The sequence below is a fragment of the Euprymna scolopes genome, chromosome 36 (genome assembly GCF_053919585.1).
Source record: "Euprymna scolopes isolate OS-2025 chromosome 36, ASM5391958v1, whole genome shotgun sequence".
Lineage (NCBI taxonomy): Eukaryota > Metazoa > Mollusca > Cephalopoda > Sepiida > Sepiolidae > Euprymna > Euprymna scolopes.
Genome location: NC_136517.1, coordinates 63,573,747 through 63,590,919, shown reverse-complemented (window position 1 = coordinate 63,590,919; position 17,173 = coordinate 63,573,747). Strand labels below are relative to the sequence as shown.

General features: G+C 31.6%; 2 protein-coding genes across 4 annotated transcripts in view; both read left to right on the top strand.

The window, feature by feature from the left end:
• The first annotated feature begins 4,933 nt into the window (after positions 1–4,933).
• Positions 4,934–5,323, top strand: LOC145260250 (uncharacterized). Its single transcript, XM_080118077.1, has one exon. The coding sequence runs from the start codon at positions 4,934–4,936 to the stop codon at positions 5,321–5,323; it is 390 nt and encodes a 129-aa protein (XP_079974203.1).
• Positions 5,324–6,719: 1,396 nt separating this feature from the next.
• Positions 6,720–17,173, top strand: part of LOC145260541 (uncharacterized) — a 158,490-nt gene continuing 148,036 nt past the window's right edge. The window contains exon 1 of one of the 3 annotated variants that reach the window (XM_080118758.1): positions 6,720–6,858. Coding sequence is in view for 1 of the 3 variants with exons in the window: in XM_080118755.1 (XP_079974881.1) it covers positions 8,143–8,173 (31 nt within the window). In the remaining 2 variants the exon portion in view is untranslated. Of the gene's footprint in view, positions 6,859–8,034; positions 8,174–17,173 lie in introns of those variants that run through there. The other 2 variants (XM_080118756.1, XM_080118755.1) reach the window with 2 other exon arrangements.

Sequence of the window (17,173 nt, the reverse complement as noted above, 5' to 3'; positions counted from 1 at the left end):
TTTACCGATGTATTGGAAAATTCAAGATGGCGTCTGATTCTCTCTTTAACACGGTAAGTTTGGGAAAAGGTGTTATAAATAAAAAACTATACAAAATACTATTAAAAACCCGCCGAATATATGTCAACCTATGCCACGGTAACATATATTGAGCGAGTTTTTAACAGTATTTTATCTGAGTTTTTATTTATAACACCTTTTCCCAAACTTACCGTGTTAAAGAGAGAATCAGACGCCATCTTGAACAGCACACTTTTGGATGAGCCTGGACAGTCCATCTGCATGTCTGATATTTTTGGATGAAATGTACTCCATTTTAAAGTTATAATTTAGTAGAATTATGCTCCATCGTTGGAGTCTGTTCGCAGTGTGCGTAGGTATGCCTTTTTTAGAGCCAAAAATAGTCAATAAGGGTTTGTGGTCGGTTTGCAAAGTAAACATCCTTCCATGAATAAATCTATGGAATTTTTTAATGGCATAAATAATCGCCAAGCTTTCTTTTTCAATTTGAGAATAGTTTCTTTCAGCCGGCAAAAGTGATCTGGATGCATGGGCTATTGGCTTTGTTGATCCATCTTCAAATTTATGGAGAAGAACTGCTCCTACTCCGTAGTCACTTGCATCTGATGCAACAATCAATTCTTTCTGTGGATCAAAATGTGCTAGAGCTAAATCTGATAGCAGGCATTTCTTGATATCTTCAAACGCATTTTGGCATTCTTTTGACCAAATCCACTTTTGTCCTTTTTTTAACAAATCATTCAATGGTGCTCTCAACTTATGCATGTTTGAAATATAAATAGCATAAAATTGAGCCAAACCCAAAAAAGATTGTAACTGGGCAACATTATTGGGTGCTGGCATCCTCTCGATTGCTTCTGTTCTCTGAGGATCTGGTTTTCTGCCTTGGCTGTCGATAATTTGACCAAGATATTTTATCTGTTTTAAAAAGAATTCACATTTTTCGGCACTTAACTTGAAACCAAATTCCTCAATTCTTTGGAAAACTGCTCTGATGTGTTCCTTATGTTCCTGTACATTTTTACTTTTGACAAGGATGTCATCCAAATATGCGATTGCAACATCTAAATCAGCAAGCATCGTATCCATTATTTGCTGAAATAGTGCTGGGGCCACTTTTAATCCAAAAGGAAGTCTTTTTAATCGGAAAAGTCCTAGATGTGTATTGATACACAAATACTTAGAACATTCTTCACTGACTTTTACCTGAAGGTAAGCTTCCGATAAGTCGATTTTGGAGAAAATTCTACCTCCATTCAGCTTTGTAAAAATGTCTTCAGGAGATGGAAGTGGATAACTATGATCCATCAGACAGTCATTAAGGCCTGTAGAAAAATCGGCACATACCCGAATCTTCTTATTTTTCTTTTTAACATACACAGTGGGGCTCGCCCACTCAGAATAGTCAACTTTTTCGACTACACCATTCTTCTGTAGTCTTTTTAGTTCAATTTCAATATCTTCTTTTGACGAAAAAGGCACATTTCTTTTTGGTTTAAAAATAGGTTTCACATTCTGTTTTAATTCAAAATTTACTTCAGTTTTGGTGCACACTCCTAATCCCTCTGAAAAAACTTTGGGGAATTCACTTTTTAACACTGCCAGAAAATGGTCATTTTGTTTGGAATTTTTCTTTTCCAACGCTCTTACATTATTGCAAAATGAATTTGCTCCCATAAATCAAACAAAACAATCCAATCAATTCCAAAAAGGCAAGAATTTATTCCTGGAACAACTGAAAGGTTTGAGGAAAAAGTTTTCGATCCAAGAGAAACACTGCAATTAAATTCTCCCATGAATTTTAATCGCTCTCCGGAAACACCTTTTGCAATTTTTTGTGTTTTTCTCAGTTTTGGACCATCAATTCTCTTCCAGGTCACTTCGTCGATAATTGATATGTCGCTACCTGTGTCTAAAAGTAGCTTCACTGAGTGACCATTTATTTGTGTGTGAACGAATTTCCGTTTCCTTCCTTGTTTTATTTCTTCTTTGGACAAGACCACATTTACTTTTGGCTTCCATTTCCGTCTTTTGTCTTGCTTAGTTCGGCAGTGGGACTAGGCCACATTTGGTACAACGTTGGTCTTTATAAGGGCAGTTTTTTCTTAAGTGCGGAACCGCACAACTCCAACATTCAAAACTTTTCCCTTTGTCTTTTGGAAATGTCTTCTGTTTTACTACCTGGACTTGGGATGTGACTTTTCCCTCTATCCTCGTAGTGTCCCTTTTTACATTTATCAATTTTTGACATTCTTCTGTCACTTTTTGCAAGTTCATTTCCGGGTCTTGTTCCATGATTGATAATATGCTTGACCTTAAGTCCTTGTCCTTCGGTGCTGTCAGTCCCTGGACAAATATGTAGCACTTAAACATGTCCACTGATAAATCCTTTAATTTAAACAGTTCACACTGGGCGTTGGCTTTGCTCGCATATGTGACAATGTCATCAGTTTCGTCTTTTGACATATTTAAACACCTATACCGTGTATGAAAAAGACTATCTCTTTCACCGAATATAACACACAAAATTTTCACCGTTTCAGAAAAAGAGATCTCTTCCGGTTTTTTAGGCAATATCAAATTCGTGAATTTAGTATTTTCTTCTGTGCCCATTTTTTGGAGTAATAGTGTTATTTTTTCCTCATCCGACCACTTCTCGCATCGTTTTGTAAATATCGTTTCAAACCTACGATAATAGGCTGGAAAAGTGTCACCTTTTTCTGGGTCATATTTAAACTCTGAAAGCAAGTTCGCTATACCCTCAGCCGAAAAAAATCTGGATGCACCCTCCTTAGATTTTTCTGACAAAATCGTTTCACAAAATAAGCGATTATCCATCGTTTGTTGTATTACAAGAGTTTCGAAACGTTCTTGTTGAATTAGCATTTGTTTTTGAAAATCCATTTGGGCTTTTTGTTGAGTGATTAAACTCTCAGTTAACGTTTTCGTCAACGTCGCTATTTGTTCCGATGTCATTTTCTTTTTAAATGTATCAATAGCAAGTTAACGTATACCACAGAGAAAAAAAAAAATTGTTCAAAAACAAGATGCTTATTTTCACAGAAAATTGTCAACACATAGGAAAGTTCCGAAAAAAAAAATCACCGTTAAAATAACACTTGACAAAATTTCAAGAGACTCTTTTTTCGTCTACTTCAGCAGACACACGTAAACTTCTTTTAAAAAATTTCTTTATTAAATAAACACAGATTTCTCAGTATTGTTCATTTGTTGTTTTTTATCGTATTAACCAAATACAAAAAACACGTCCGTTAATCATGAAGAAAGTCACAATTTACACACACACACACACACACACGTTATATAATGTCAACTCTTTGGGAGTTTAAAAAGAGAAAAACGGAGTTTAACTCGTCAATAATATAAAGATTATTTTTTACTTGCGTAAATTTGTGGCAGACACCAGTCTTTCGCTTTCTAAGAAGCTTCTTCTTCAATTAAAAGTGAACTTTGTGAACAACAATTTTCAGAATGTTCTCAGTTACCACCTGTTTCTTTTTTTTTTTTTTTTTTTAGATGAATTTACAATTCGTATCTCATCTTCGTCGCCAGTTGATATACGGTGGGTGGCCATAATAAAAGGATATTCAAGAAAGGTATTCCACAAGGAAAATAAATGGATTAAGAGGTTCTGAAGTTAATAAAGAAATAGAGAAGTTTATTGAGAATATTTACAGAGACAGCATGTTACGTTTTAAGTGTTCCCGCTCAGGGAAGGCTCTCACAACCGGTGACCGGTGATAACGTTCTTTCGATAAAAAGTTCCAGCGGTGAATTGCTCATCTCGCCATAACACATAAAAACAAAACAAAATTCAAAATACACGTGCGCAACAGACTATACTTCCTAAAAACTATGGAGGAAGGAAATGGAGAAGACAGTTGCCATCAATGCCATGATATCCACACGTGGCATAAAATACTCGGCCATTACAATTATGACAACATAACAAAACTATCAACGTGGTCGAAGGGATGAAAAAAAAAAAAAAATAAGACTGCAAACAACAAAAACTGTAACGTCTGCATCCAAGGAAAATTTGCCCAGAAAAGAAATAAATCTCCCGACAAAAGAGCAACAAATATTCTGCGTTTAGTACATTCAGACCTAGTCGGCTCCATAGAACCAGCAGGAACAAATACGCCATCTCCTTCACTGACGACTTTTCTGCCGCCGTATTTGTATATTTTATTAAAAACAAAAGTGACGCCACACTTGCCACTGAAAAATTCCTCACAGATATTTCCCCATACGGCAAAATAAAAATACTGAGGTCGGATAATGGTTCGGAGTTCAAGTCAAACAACATCGAAAACTACTCCGCCGTAACAACATAAAACACGCAACCTCAGCGCCATACTCGCCTCATCAAAATGGAACAGCTGAAAGAAACTGGCGAACTCTATTCGAAATGACAAGGTGCCTTATCATAGAAAGCAGCTTACTGAAAACACTGTGGAGCTATGCAGTTATATGGAATGGATGCTTCAATAACCGTCTAAAACAGATACCCTACTACAAAATGACCAGGAGAAAACCGGACTTATCAAGGATGCACATTTTCGATTCACCTTGCCCACTCCAACATAAAAAGAAAGCTAGACCCAAGGTGCCAAGATGCAACTTCATCGGATACAATAGAAACAGCCCGGCATATCTTATCTACCACCCAGAAAACAGGAAAGTGTGTAAACACAGACTGGTAAAATTCACCAACAACACCAATGACCAACATACTCAAACACAAACCCACTCATCAAGCGATGATGATGCAAATTTTCTGCCAAGAAACTTAATAAAAAATTTAAAGTCAAGGGAAAACCCTGAATGGTCCAATACTGAAAAACAAACTGAGTCTACAGTAGAAATTAGCTGTACACAAAGGTACTCGATGCACGAGTACAAAATTCTCGGCTACCTAGAAGACTACGTGACAGTAGTCCAGGATGGGAGCGGCCATGAATTAATCAACACTGACTACTACTACAAGACCGCATGCGGCATACCCCGCACTTACAGAGAAGCTGTGACTTCCCCAGCGACACACCACTGGATACAAGCAATGCGGGAAGAAATTGACTCCCTAAAGGAAAACAATATATACCATCTAATACCCTTACCCAAAGGCAGAAACACAGTAAGCGGTAGATGGGTGTATAAGATCAAAGAAAATGCCGACGGGTCCCCTAAATACAAGGCCAGGTTCGTCACAAAAGGGTACAACCAAACTAAGGAAGTAGACTACACTGAAACTTTTTCTCCGACCGCCGATATCTCATAAATCTGCATGTTAATGCAAATAGTTGTTGAGTACAACGTAATAGTACATCAAATGGACATAAAAACAGCGTATCTCCATGCTCCAACTGACCACAAAATTTACATGGAACAACCGGAGGGATTCAAGACAAAAGGGGAAACAAACGTGAAACTAGTCTGTTTACAGAAACAAATCCTGTATGGCCTAAAACAATCAGGCTGAAACTGGAATCAAACCCTGCACAGCTACTTCGCCAGACACAGCTTTACCCCAAATCAGGTGGACCATTGTATATACATGCGACACAACGACAAAGAAAAAATTATCATTGTTTTGTGGGTCGATGATTTAATCATTGCTGTCGATAGCATCAACTCACTAAACGACACCAAATAGTCATTAACATCGGAATTTAAAATGAAAGACCTCGGAAAGCTGCACCATTTTCTCAGAATCAACTTCAATATAACCAAAGGTTATATTCAGATGAACCAAGAAAAATATGCAACAAAAATACTGGAAAGGTTTGATATGTCTGTGTACAAACCTAGGATGACCCCATGCGAGCAAAAACTGGATCTAGCTGGCAAAGGATGACATGTGTGGGAACATGTGCATCAATACCTACTTTGCACCATTCAATTGTCTCATTGGCACACTGTTTAGCAGGAGAGAAGATATCGGTTCATCAGACATCTCGGATGTGTTCTTGGATGACTATGGTAGTACCTTGTTGTTCTGAGCAATGGGCTCCTCACCTTGGGGTTGGGATTGAAGTTTAATGTCTAATGATACCACCAGGTGGTCTGCATTTCCAAGTGGACTGTGGGCATTAGTCACACAGTCCTCACATGCTGCGGTGAGGAATAGATCTAGAAGTGAAATCTGTTGATGGTCACAACACAACAAACTTTTTATTGCATTAAAACAGTTGCAAACAATTCTTTGAATCATCGACTGTTTTTATTGATTGTGGGCAAATATAGCACCCACTATGAACACAGCTTTCTTATTGACAAATATGCGTTATTATCTCATGCAAATTTTTCAAAATTACTTAAGATTTTTACTTTTTTATACAAGCGACTGGACTGCTTGTGAATTTGATATCACTTGAAAATTTTCTATTTCGAAAGCAGTCAGGTCGAGTTCAGGTAATAATTACTTTCCAATAAAATATTTTATAAAGTGGTGAATTAATTGTAAAAAAAATCAGAAAAAAGGCCAAATAAAAAAAAAAAGCCAAATACAATTATTGAAGGCCAAACTGCTAAAATAACAATAATAATAAAAAAAAAAAATGAAATTCGCGACATTTGGCCTTAAAAAGGACAATCTGGTAACCCTGTGATTTCGTTTCGTCGGAATATTCCAATGGTCCCTATAGTACAATGGCCACATTATCTCCCTTGCTTTCGTTCCGATTTCAATTTTCCTCCTTCGTCATTAAATGATGTTCCTTGTCGCTTGATGTTATTTTAGTTTAATTCTTTTTTTTTTTCTTTCATTTCTGAAACATTCCTGCAAACCAGTTTTATTTAACTGGAAACAAAAAGGTAATTTTTAACTTGAGAAGAAACAAAAAATGTTCGTTTTTGTTTTCTGTTCGCGCCATTTTTCATGTTTGTTTTGAATGTGTATGAAAAAAATTTTTAAAAATGGAAAAACTTTGTTTGCTGCGAGGAAGAATAAAAATGTCTGAATTTTAGTTTTAAATTTTTTTTTAAATGTGAGTAAACTTTGTAAAATTTAATTTTCGTAAAGTTATTAAACTTTCGTAAATTTTGTAAACTTAATTTGATATTTTTAACAAGGGCAACAAAAACAAAAAAGACGGAGGCGAAAATAAATAAGTCTGTTTCTCATAAAAACAAACAAACAAACAAAATTAATAATAATAAACTATTTGACCAATTACGTGATTCTTGGAATATGACATTTTCGTTCCGTGACACATATGTATACCATAAAGATTATTCTGTATTTTATTTTTTGGCACTTCTGCATGTCAGTGACATATTAGCAACAGAAACGAGTTATCGATTCCCGTTCGAAAGAGAACTGACTAGAAGCGGCCTTTAATTATATTAACCTCAAATACGAACGAGTGTTTATGATAACGTTACAAAATAAGTAACACGAATATAATTGTAATGTATTGATATAATTTCTTTTCTTAATGATTTAATGTATCAAAATATAATTTTAATGTATTGATATAATTTCTTAATGATTTAATGTATCAAAATATAATTGTAATGTATTGATATAATTTCTTTTCTTAATGATTTAATGTATCAAAATATAATTTTAATGTAGTGATATAATTTCTTTTCTTCAAAATATAATTTTAATGTAGTGATATAATTTCTTTTCTTAATGATTTAATGTATCAAAATATAATTTTAATGTATTGATATAATTTCTTTTCTTAATGATTTAATGTATCAAAATATAATTTTAATGTAGTGATATAATTTCTTTTCTTAATGAGTGATTCATAACTGAAAATAAAATGATAAAACATGAAATATTTATAGATTGTTTTTAGGATTTTTCTTTTTTACGTTGTAGCAAAATATAATTTAAAAAACATGAAACATTTATAGAGGTTTAAGAATAATTTTTTTTACAGAAAGATTGTATAAAGATGCAGCAAAATATAATTTTAGTTTGCACGCACTTTTAGAAAAGGAAGAGTTATCGACCCTTGGTCTTTGGCTGACAAGTGACATCTGTCAGCGGTTCTTTAAACTAAAATACACATATTCGCTTCCTGTCACTGACATGCAGAAGTGACATTTTTTAAAAATTAGGTTAAACTGTTGAGTTGCATCAAAATGAGCATGGAGCAAATGAATGTTATTAAAGGTAAGATCATTTATTTTTATTTTTGAGTTTTAAGTTATTTTGAAGCGTGTAGAACATTACATTTTCGCACGATTGGTGACATTTATTGGGTGTGTTTACCAGTATTTTGTTTCATTTTCAATTTTTGAGCGATTATTGAGGCTCGACATGAATAAAATCGCCATTTTTTTTTCGTTCTAACTCAACAGTCAACACTAGCTTTGTTTTGAATAAATTATACGTTTTAAAAATAAGTTTAAAACCCCAATTCATTTGATTGGCTAATGAAAATGACTTAAATTATTGTAACAGAATTTAAAAATTAAAGTGAAACAATATTAGAAAACAAATTTTTTTTTATTAAATACAGAATATTTTTATCAAATACAGAAGTTTTTATTAAATGAGTTTTATTAAATACAGAAACAAATATTGTTTTCTGATACATGATAATATACGAAGAAATACCTGACTCGATTTCCTTCCCTGCCGCACAAATTTCAACAAATGTAGATTGAGTAATTATATTTTTGATAAGTAATTAATAATTTTATGATTAAGTAATTAATAATTATTAAGTAATTAATAATTAAATAAAATTCTTTAACAATAATATAATTGTTTAAAATTCTCTAATAATTACCTCAATTTCAATAGGCAATCAAACGACATTCTTACAATGTACCCCCAAATATGTCCCAGTATTTTCCTTATTTTTTGGTTTATCTAAACTGCAAAAAAATTATCCAGGTAGATAAAAGAGTAACTTAGCTTACTTGGTGTAATATTTATTTGTTGTATATATATTTATTTGTTGTATATATATTTATTTGTTGTATATATATTTATTTGTTGTATATATATTTTTTTTTCACCCGTTTTTTGTTTTGTTAACTCTTGTTTAAAAAAAAAAAAAAAAAAGCAAATATTTAAGAAATAAATGTTACTATAGCTACTTTTTTGGTACTTATGAAATTTCGTTACTGTGCTGAAATAATGTTATTTTTTTTAAAGCCATTCTTAACATGGGAAGGGGGTTTTGTAACTATTCTGTGCTTCCACCTAACAATTTAATAATAAAAAAAAAAAGTATTGTGAAACTTGAATTTAACCTGAAAAAACTATTTAAAAATAGCACAGTAGCAAAAGTGTGTAAGTTTTGGCGGTGCCTAATCAATACTCAAGTAAAATATTCTGATAGTTTGGTAATCATCACTTTTACCGATAAATTATTTTCAGTTTGGAAATTAATGAAAGCAATTTATTTTACTTCACGACTCATTTGTAACCTATTTGCGTTAAAAAGATGATATTTGATAAAATTTTAAAACGATTTAATTTGTCATAAATCATGACTGAGTAAAATTATTGGTTTCATTCATGACAAGCAAATTACCAAATTATTGCAGTCTCCATTTACAGCAAATTAAATTGCTGAAAAGTTCTTTTAAAAAACTTTTTATGGGAGTGATTTAGCAGGTGGAATAAAGCCACCCCCACACACTTCCCTTATACACCACCCTCAGACACCATTCCCTTACACTACCCTGATAAAACGACTCCGAAGAGTCCCAATTTTAGAAGCCTACTTTCAGCCCCCCCCCCCCCCAATACAAAACATTTTGTTATCTACCTTGAAATGCTGCAGAGGCCTGGAATTGGGGGATTATTTTATGTTAAATTTATACGCAAAACTGAATCCCTAATCTTAACTCTAAAGCAATTGATTATTTTTTCTTCATCGAATCAGATTTTGGACAGCGTTCATCACCCTAAAAACGTAAAATTGCAATTTATGGAAGGGGCGGTGTTGGGGGTATTAATTTACAAAAATAACTTATTTTCTTTTGTCAAACATGTGTAAGCACTCTGCACAACTTATCAGTAAAATAAAAAAAAAATATTGAAAACATAACATCATGAAAACAGCAATTTGGTTGAGTCAATCGTGTCTGGAAATGAATAAGAAAAAAAGACACCATCTTCAATGAAAAACATGAACATCTTTATTAAAGTATAAAATCAACTTTATTCAAAGGGAATATTGGGATATAAAGAGTTGTTCATCAGGCTTTTGTGGAAAACAATGTGGCATTTTGGAGTTGTATTTCTTCTGGCGAAAGATGAGAACAGCATAGGATGTCTTGTCAGCATGAAGTTTTATCGGGAACTAAATTATTTTTGGTGCAAAACTTTGAGTGGAAATTGAAGTTGAGTCTGCATAGAAGTGTTTTCTCGCCTATGCACTTACAAAGATCTAGATGCATTCACCGAGCTGAACAACTTAAGATAATACAAGATATATATATATATGTGTGTATATATTATATATATATATATATATATATATATATATATATATATACATATATATATAATAGGTCTGTCATGTAACTGTTACAAAAAATGGCGCTCATGCACTATTTGACGCATGCTATTTTTAAAATGGTATTTTCAAGTTAAATTCAAGTTTTTTTTCCAATATCTTTTTTTTTTTTTTTGATTAAATTCTTAGGTGACAGTACAGAAAATTTCCAAAACATCCCCTCCCCATGTTAAAAATGGCTTTCTAAATAATAACTATGATTTCAGCACTTGAGTCAGATTGTGCCCAAAAAGTAAATTGTTTTTAAAGTGAAATGTAGTGTAGTGTATAAATTTTCATAAAATGGTCATCCACTTCCTGACAAGAACATGTTCACTGAATCGAAAAATTCAAGCGGTCTAAGGGAGGTAACTCTGTCAGCTTCATTTTTTATAGACCCTCAAATTTAAAATTATACAAAATTTATAAACACCTAAGTTTAGCGACTAATTTCTTTAAAGGCCAAATGTAACCGATTTATTTTGTTATGTACGAGGTCTACAGTTCTGATCAAGCGAGATCTGCATAATTAATTCTATTATTATTGAAATAAGTATTTAAAAAAAGAATTTTTCTAAATTAGATCAAAATCTTAATTGAATAATGCTATGTATGACTTAGGTCAAACAAATAAGCCATGTCATTCAAAGCCATTCAGAATTATTTAAAAAAAATACTTATTTCAAATAATAACATAATTAATTATGCTAATCTATCGTTATTAGCCTCTTTGGTCTACTATATTATAAAATAAATTTGTTCGTTCTAACCTATTAAAAAATTACTGCTAATAGATTCATTATAAGTTTATATTTAAGGTTAATTTTCTTTCTATAAAAAAAATATGAAATTGATGGAATTATCTCCCTTTAACAATGAATTTTCTCATTTAGTGAATGAATCGCTTAGTTCATTCTAGCGTAAATTTTAGTAGGTGATTCTGAATTTAAAAATTCCATTGTCTGAGTTTTGGCATCAGTTTTAATTGTAAAATCTTCAAAGATAAGTAATAATTCCTTACCATGAAACAGTATTTCTTTTGCCCGTTCATAAGTATTTTAATAAAAAAAAAGACATTTTTATTTAGATTATGAATTTTTCTTCAGAAACTGAGTTTCGTTTTATTAAATCTACTTGAATCATACAAGTTTGATTTGTTCAATTTTATTACTGGAACCCGTTCGTACTGTCTAAACGTTGTTTCACAAAAAGCACGTTACTATTTCTTATAATAACATCAAAGGTCTCAGATCAAACTTTCCTGATGTTCAGTCCTTCGTTTTGGACAAATATCCTCACATTCTTGTTCTTTATGCGACAAATTTAGATTCTTCTATTGATAGTAATGATCTGCATGTAGAAATTTATTTACTTGTCCATTTAAACTCTTCCATGCATTTGCATGGTCTTGTTATTTTTCTTTGCAAGGATCTCCCATTGTACGTGTCACTAGTCTTGAATCTCATGGATTTCCTTTTGTTTGAGGTTGTTTTGCTGGACTCCACTTGCTATTTGTGTAACGTCACCATTACATCACAAATCGACAAACAAATAAATAAAAATCCAGATCAGCATTTTTTTTCTTTCTCAACAAAAGTTTTTTATTACCATTATAATTGTTTCAACACCATTTAAAAGTCTCTCGCCATTGTCCATCTCGCCCAATGTACACTTTTCCATCCGACCCGACCTTGGCTTCACTTTACACATCCATTTCCTTTCACGTCGACTTTGTTTCTCTCTCAAACATGTGTTGCATTTTTTCTTTTTTTCTTTCCTTCCTCTTCTCTTGCGCAGTTTCTGATTTGCATATGTGTGTTTTTCTGCTGCTGCTGTGGATAATCTCCCCACAAGCCAGCCATCTTTTGCTGCCGCCGATATCTTCTCACACACTCATATACACTTTGTTGCATTTATTGTTTGTATATTGTTCCCCTTCATTGATGCTAATATATCCAACAGTATTGATAATGCATTACAACTTCATCCGTCAAGCTCTATCTTTGTCTTCGGTGACTTTAATTCTCACCATTCTGACTGGCTTTCCCGCTCTAATCGTACAGATCTTGCTGATGAAATCTATTTTAACTTTTCTCTATCTCATAACTTATCCCAAATTGTCACCTTCCCTACATGGTTTCTTGATAATGACCTTCATCAACCATCTTTACATGATCTTTTTCTCACGTCTGTTCTTAAAACATGTTCTGTTTCCTCTTCTCCTCCATTGGGTTCTTTTGATAATGCTGCTATTAATGTTGAGATTGATTTTTGTTAAGTTTTCAATTGATCGTCACTTCCATAAGAAGACACTTACCTACAGGAGGACTAGTTGGGATTGGCTTCAGCTTCCTATATGATGTTCCATGGGGTCATATTTTTATATGTCTCCAAATGCTGTTGCTAAAGAAGTTACTGTTTCTTGTTGGAATCGACACATTCATCACTCATCAGTTTCAAGCAAAACCTCATTTTCCTCCCTGGTTTTCATTTGCTTGTGATTCTGCCATTGCCCATTATAATTATTACTTCAATCAATATCATCGGGATGGTTCTGAGGCTTCCAGACAATCCTACAGAAGAGCTAGCAATGCCTGCAAGAGAGCAATTTCTGAGGCTAAGTCTAGCTATTCTCCAACAAGGATTCACAACTCATCTCAAAAGATTTTGTAAAATCAATAAAAGTGATATAACAGTGATAAAACAGTCATATAATAATGATATTATAACAGTGATATAATAGTGATATAACAGTGATATAATAGCGATATAACAGTTATATAATAGTGATATAACACTGATATAATAGTGATATAACAGTGCAAAAGACATTTGCATTCCTATAAAGAGACTCTCAAAATTATCACGCAAGTAATGTTCTTCGATATTGAACTGGATCTCATTACCCTTGTAACAATCACTGTAAATAAATGTACATTGGCTGTAAATTATAATCTCGGCATCTTTGTGTATTCATTCTTGGCCAGAGGACCAAGCGACCATTGTGCATTATTCCTCTCCACACAAAGGGATTGGTAACTCTGATCCCCAGCAGATTGGTGATCCATCGATGTTAAAGACCTTTTAAAGATCCGATGTTTAAAAAAAAAACAAAAAAAAAACGCTTTTCTTGTCACAAATGAGACAATGCCAATTACAACCATATATATATATATATATATACTAGCTATACCCGGCCACGCGTTGCTGTGGCTCAGTTTGTTAAAATGGAACACATGTGAAAGCAGAGAAAAGTTTGATTCTTTTTTTCAAGAGAATGTACAAATTATTTTTTTTTTTAACAGATGTTAAGAAAATAAACAGAAAAATACTTCCATCATTAATTATGCAAAAAAATAAATAAAATGTTGATTTAGTGTTTCAATATGCTTATAAATTACGATAAAACTTGCTGAGTATGCACTGTTTTACGGTTGTTGTAAAAATGGAACGGAAACTTAAATTTCGCTTCGTTTTAATCTTTCTTAATTTTTTAATTGTGCCCCCCTTCAAACGAATATAATCAAAACAGTAACATTCAACAATTGTACTTTATGTATATAAAACACAAAATATTTATTAAAAAAAAAAAATGAAAAAAAAAAGTTAATAACGAAAGGGAAATAATTCCATTTTTAAACGAAAAAGTCAGTTTGGTATATCTTTTTGTTATTTTTTTACATAAGTCCAGCTTACCATTCACATTGGAAATGTCGACATTTATAGGTTGTTGGGTACGTTTACAACGAATAAACACTCCAATCTAGTAGATGTATCAGAATTTTTGTAGGAATTTTTTACACCCCTATCACGAAACTGCGAATAAAATATAAAAATCTCGTAATTTCTCTTTTAAAAGTGGGTTGTTTATTTTCTTTATGGATTATACTTCCAAAATAAACTATTAAAGTTGTTTTAAAAGTAATAGAAATATTTTTTTTTTATTTAAAAAAAAAAACAGTAATGAATTTTACAAACTAAATATTTTTCAATTTTTAAACTTTAAAAATCTATCAAAATTTTTCTATTGATTCTATTTTTACGATATTTTCAGGGTCATGTGAAATTTTATGCTCTTTCCAATAAACCGAATATATTATTTTAGATAGTGGTGGGACGATTAATCGGAATCGTTAATCGTAAGAATCGTGTATTTTGGGAGGTATCGGAATCGCATCGTTAAAAAATACCTTAATTTTCCGATTCCTTCATTACGATTCTTTTAGTCTGATGTTGAAAAAAAGAAAAAAATGTCCTGATATTTCTAACCGCAAGAGAGAAATGTAGCATGTTATAAAAAGAAACCAAAGAAATTCATTACTAACAGGGCAATGCTTAGTGCCCCCTCCCTTACAAGATTCATTCATTCAGATCTATTGTAATCAAAACTACAAAAGAGTTAACTTGAAAAGAAGTATGCAGGGCTCTATATTTCGAGTAAAAATTTAAAAAAATACGCTTATCTTTTTGGTGACTGTTTTTTTTTTTACTGACAAATCTTCTAATACTGAATGAAAATGCTTTTTCAACTTATATTTTCTTAAAATAAAACGAGCAAAGTCAAATTATTTAAACAGTAAAAGGTTTAATAGAACAATATACTTTTTTTTCTTTTTTTCAAAGAAGGCTTTTGAAAGAAATATCTCTAAAATGAAATTGATCACGTTGTATTATTTCGCAAAATTTTGAAATTTGGACCAAATTTTTTTAACTCTTTGGTCCACGACTTAGCAAAATTACCAACTAGTCACTCAGAGCAGTTTTATTAGTGAGGGTCGAAATCGCAGTGTCTTTTTTTTTTTTTTTGCCTAAGTCACCATCTAGGTGTCACCAATTTTTTTAACCCTCCTACACTTCAAAGAGTAAATACAATATATACAACTAAAAAAAAAATTTTTTTAAATGCTGATTCTATTTCATGAAAAATTCTTTTAACTAGAAATTAAAAGATAGCTGACTGACAGCAACAGGAGCACTGGTTAACTACTGAACCACGTGGAAAGGTGTGGGGGGGGGGAAGGAAAAAAGGAAATTAAATTATGATAATAAATTATGATAATCGTCTTTGAAAGGCACTAAACTCCTAAAATTTACTTCTTTAAAATTTAAGGCGGCATTCCCCGACGATTTTAAAGAACTCTCTCTCAAAAAAAAAAAAAAAAAAAAAAAAAAAAAATTTTTAAGGTTTGGGAAAGATATATTTATTATAACCGAATTCCTGTATGAAGACTGGATCTACTTTATTGGACGTTAATTTGTGAGATAAGTAATTTTTCAATGTTTAATATGTTTTTAAAGTTTCAATTATCAATTAAATTTTTTTAATTGCGTTTTATTTTCAATCTATTTAAAAAAACAGGGTTTAAAATGTATTTTTCAAGGTAACAAGCTTCGAAAGAAGTCTAATAAAAAAAAAATCACTTAAGTTTTAATTTCGACAACCCTGAGAATTTAATTATTAAAAAAATATTGAAATGTGACATTTTTTTTTTTAACATTTCTATTAGTTCAATTAATTTTCTTTCAATAATTCATTTCACTCAACAAACTTCACCATTTTTTTGTTTTGTTTTGTTTTTCTTTTATCTTTTTCTGTAATTTTGGTAATTACTTTTGCTCAATTTTATCTAGTATTTCATTTGTTTTTATAGTGGTATCATTTTTATATGTGTTCCTTTGATATACCCTATTTCAAAATTAGTTTGGCTAAACTTATTCTTCACGTTAGAAACAACGTGTAAAAGCAATGAAAAAGTAAGAAAAAACAATAGGTGTTAACTACACTTTGTGAATTATGCACGTTCATTTATAAATTATTAAATTAAATATTTATCTTTTTTTATATTTAATTAGTATATATTTTCTTTCTCTTCCGCAATATTTTTTTTATTTAATTCATTAAATCTGTTAATTATGAGGACCAAAATAATGAATTGTGTTAATTTATTCTCTAATTTTCTTGTTTTTGTTCTGTTATATGAATTCTATTTTATTTGTTTTTGCTCTGAAGGATTAATTCTATTTTCTTTGGGTTTTTTTTCTGTATTCCAATTAAGTAAAATAAATTTTCTCTAAAATAAATTTTGCTAATTTTTCCGTTTAGTTTACTATATAATAATTTTATTTAAACCAAAACACGACTGTGTAGGCATAAAATATCTCTTCCAAAGTTAGAGAACATATTTGGGAACTACCCGACCATAAGCATAAAACTACCTGGTATATTTCAAAACAATAATTCCCTAGGAATCGGAATCGTACTTGGTATCGGAATCGTTAATCAATATTTTCCTGGAATCGGAATCGTATAAAAATTAGGAATCGTCCCAACACTAATTTTTGACAAACGTTTTTTTTTTAATTCACGCCCCCCCCCCATTTTCAAGTGTCTAGTAAAAAGTAAATAATTAATTTACACACCATAGTTTGATATATCACAAATTGAAGAGAAAAGGTCAATAAGTAATATATTCAACTTTAAAACAAAGTAGTGTTTTTTAGAAATTTACCTGTAAAGTTCGAAGTTTAAAACCTTTTTTTTAAACCACGTTGTTTGTTTTTTCTTTTGTTTTTTTAATGAAACCTTGGTCCTTGCTCCTTTAATTACATTTTTCGAGTAGTTATAAGCTTGGAAAGACAGGGGGTAGAATAATTCA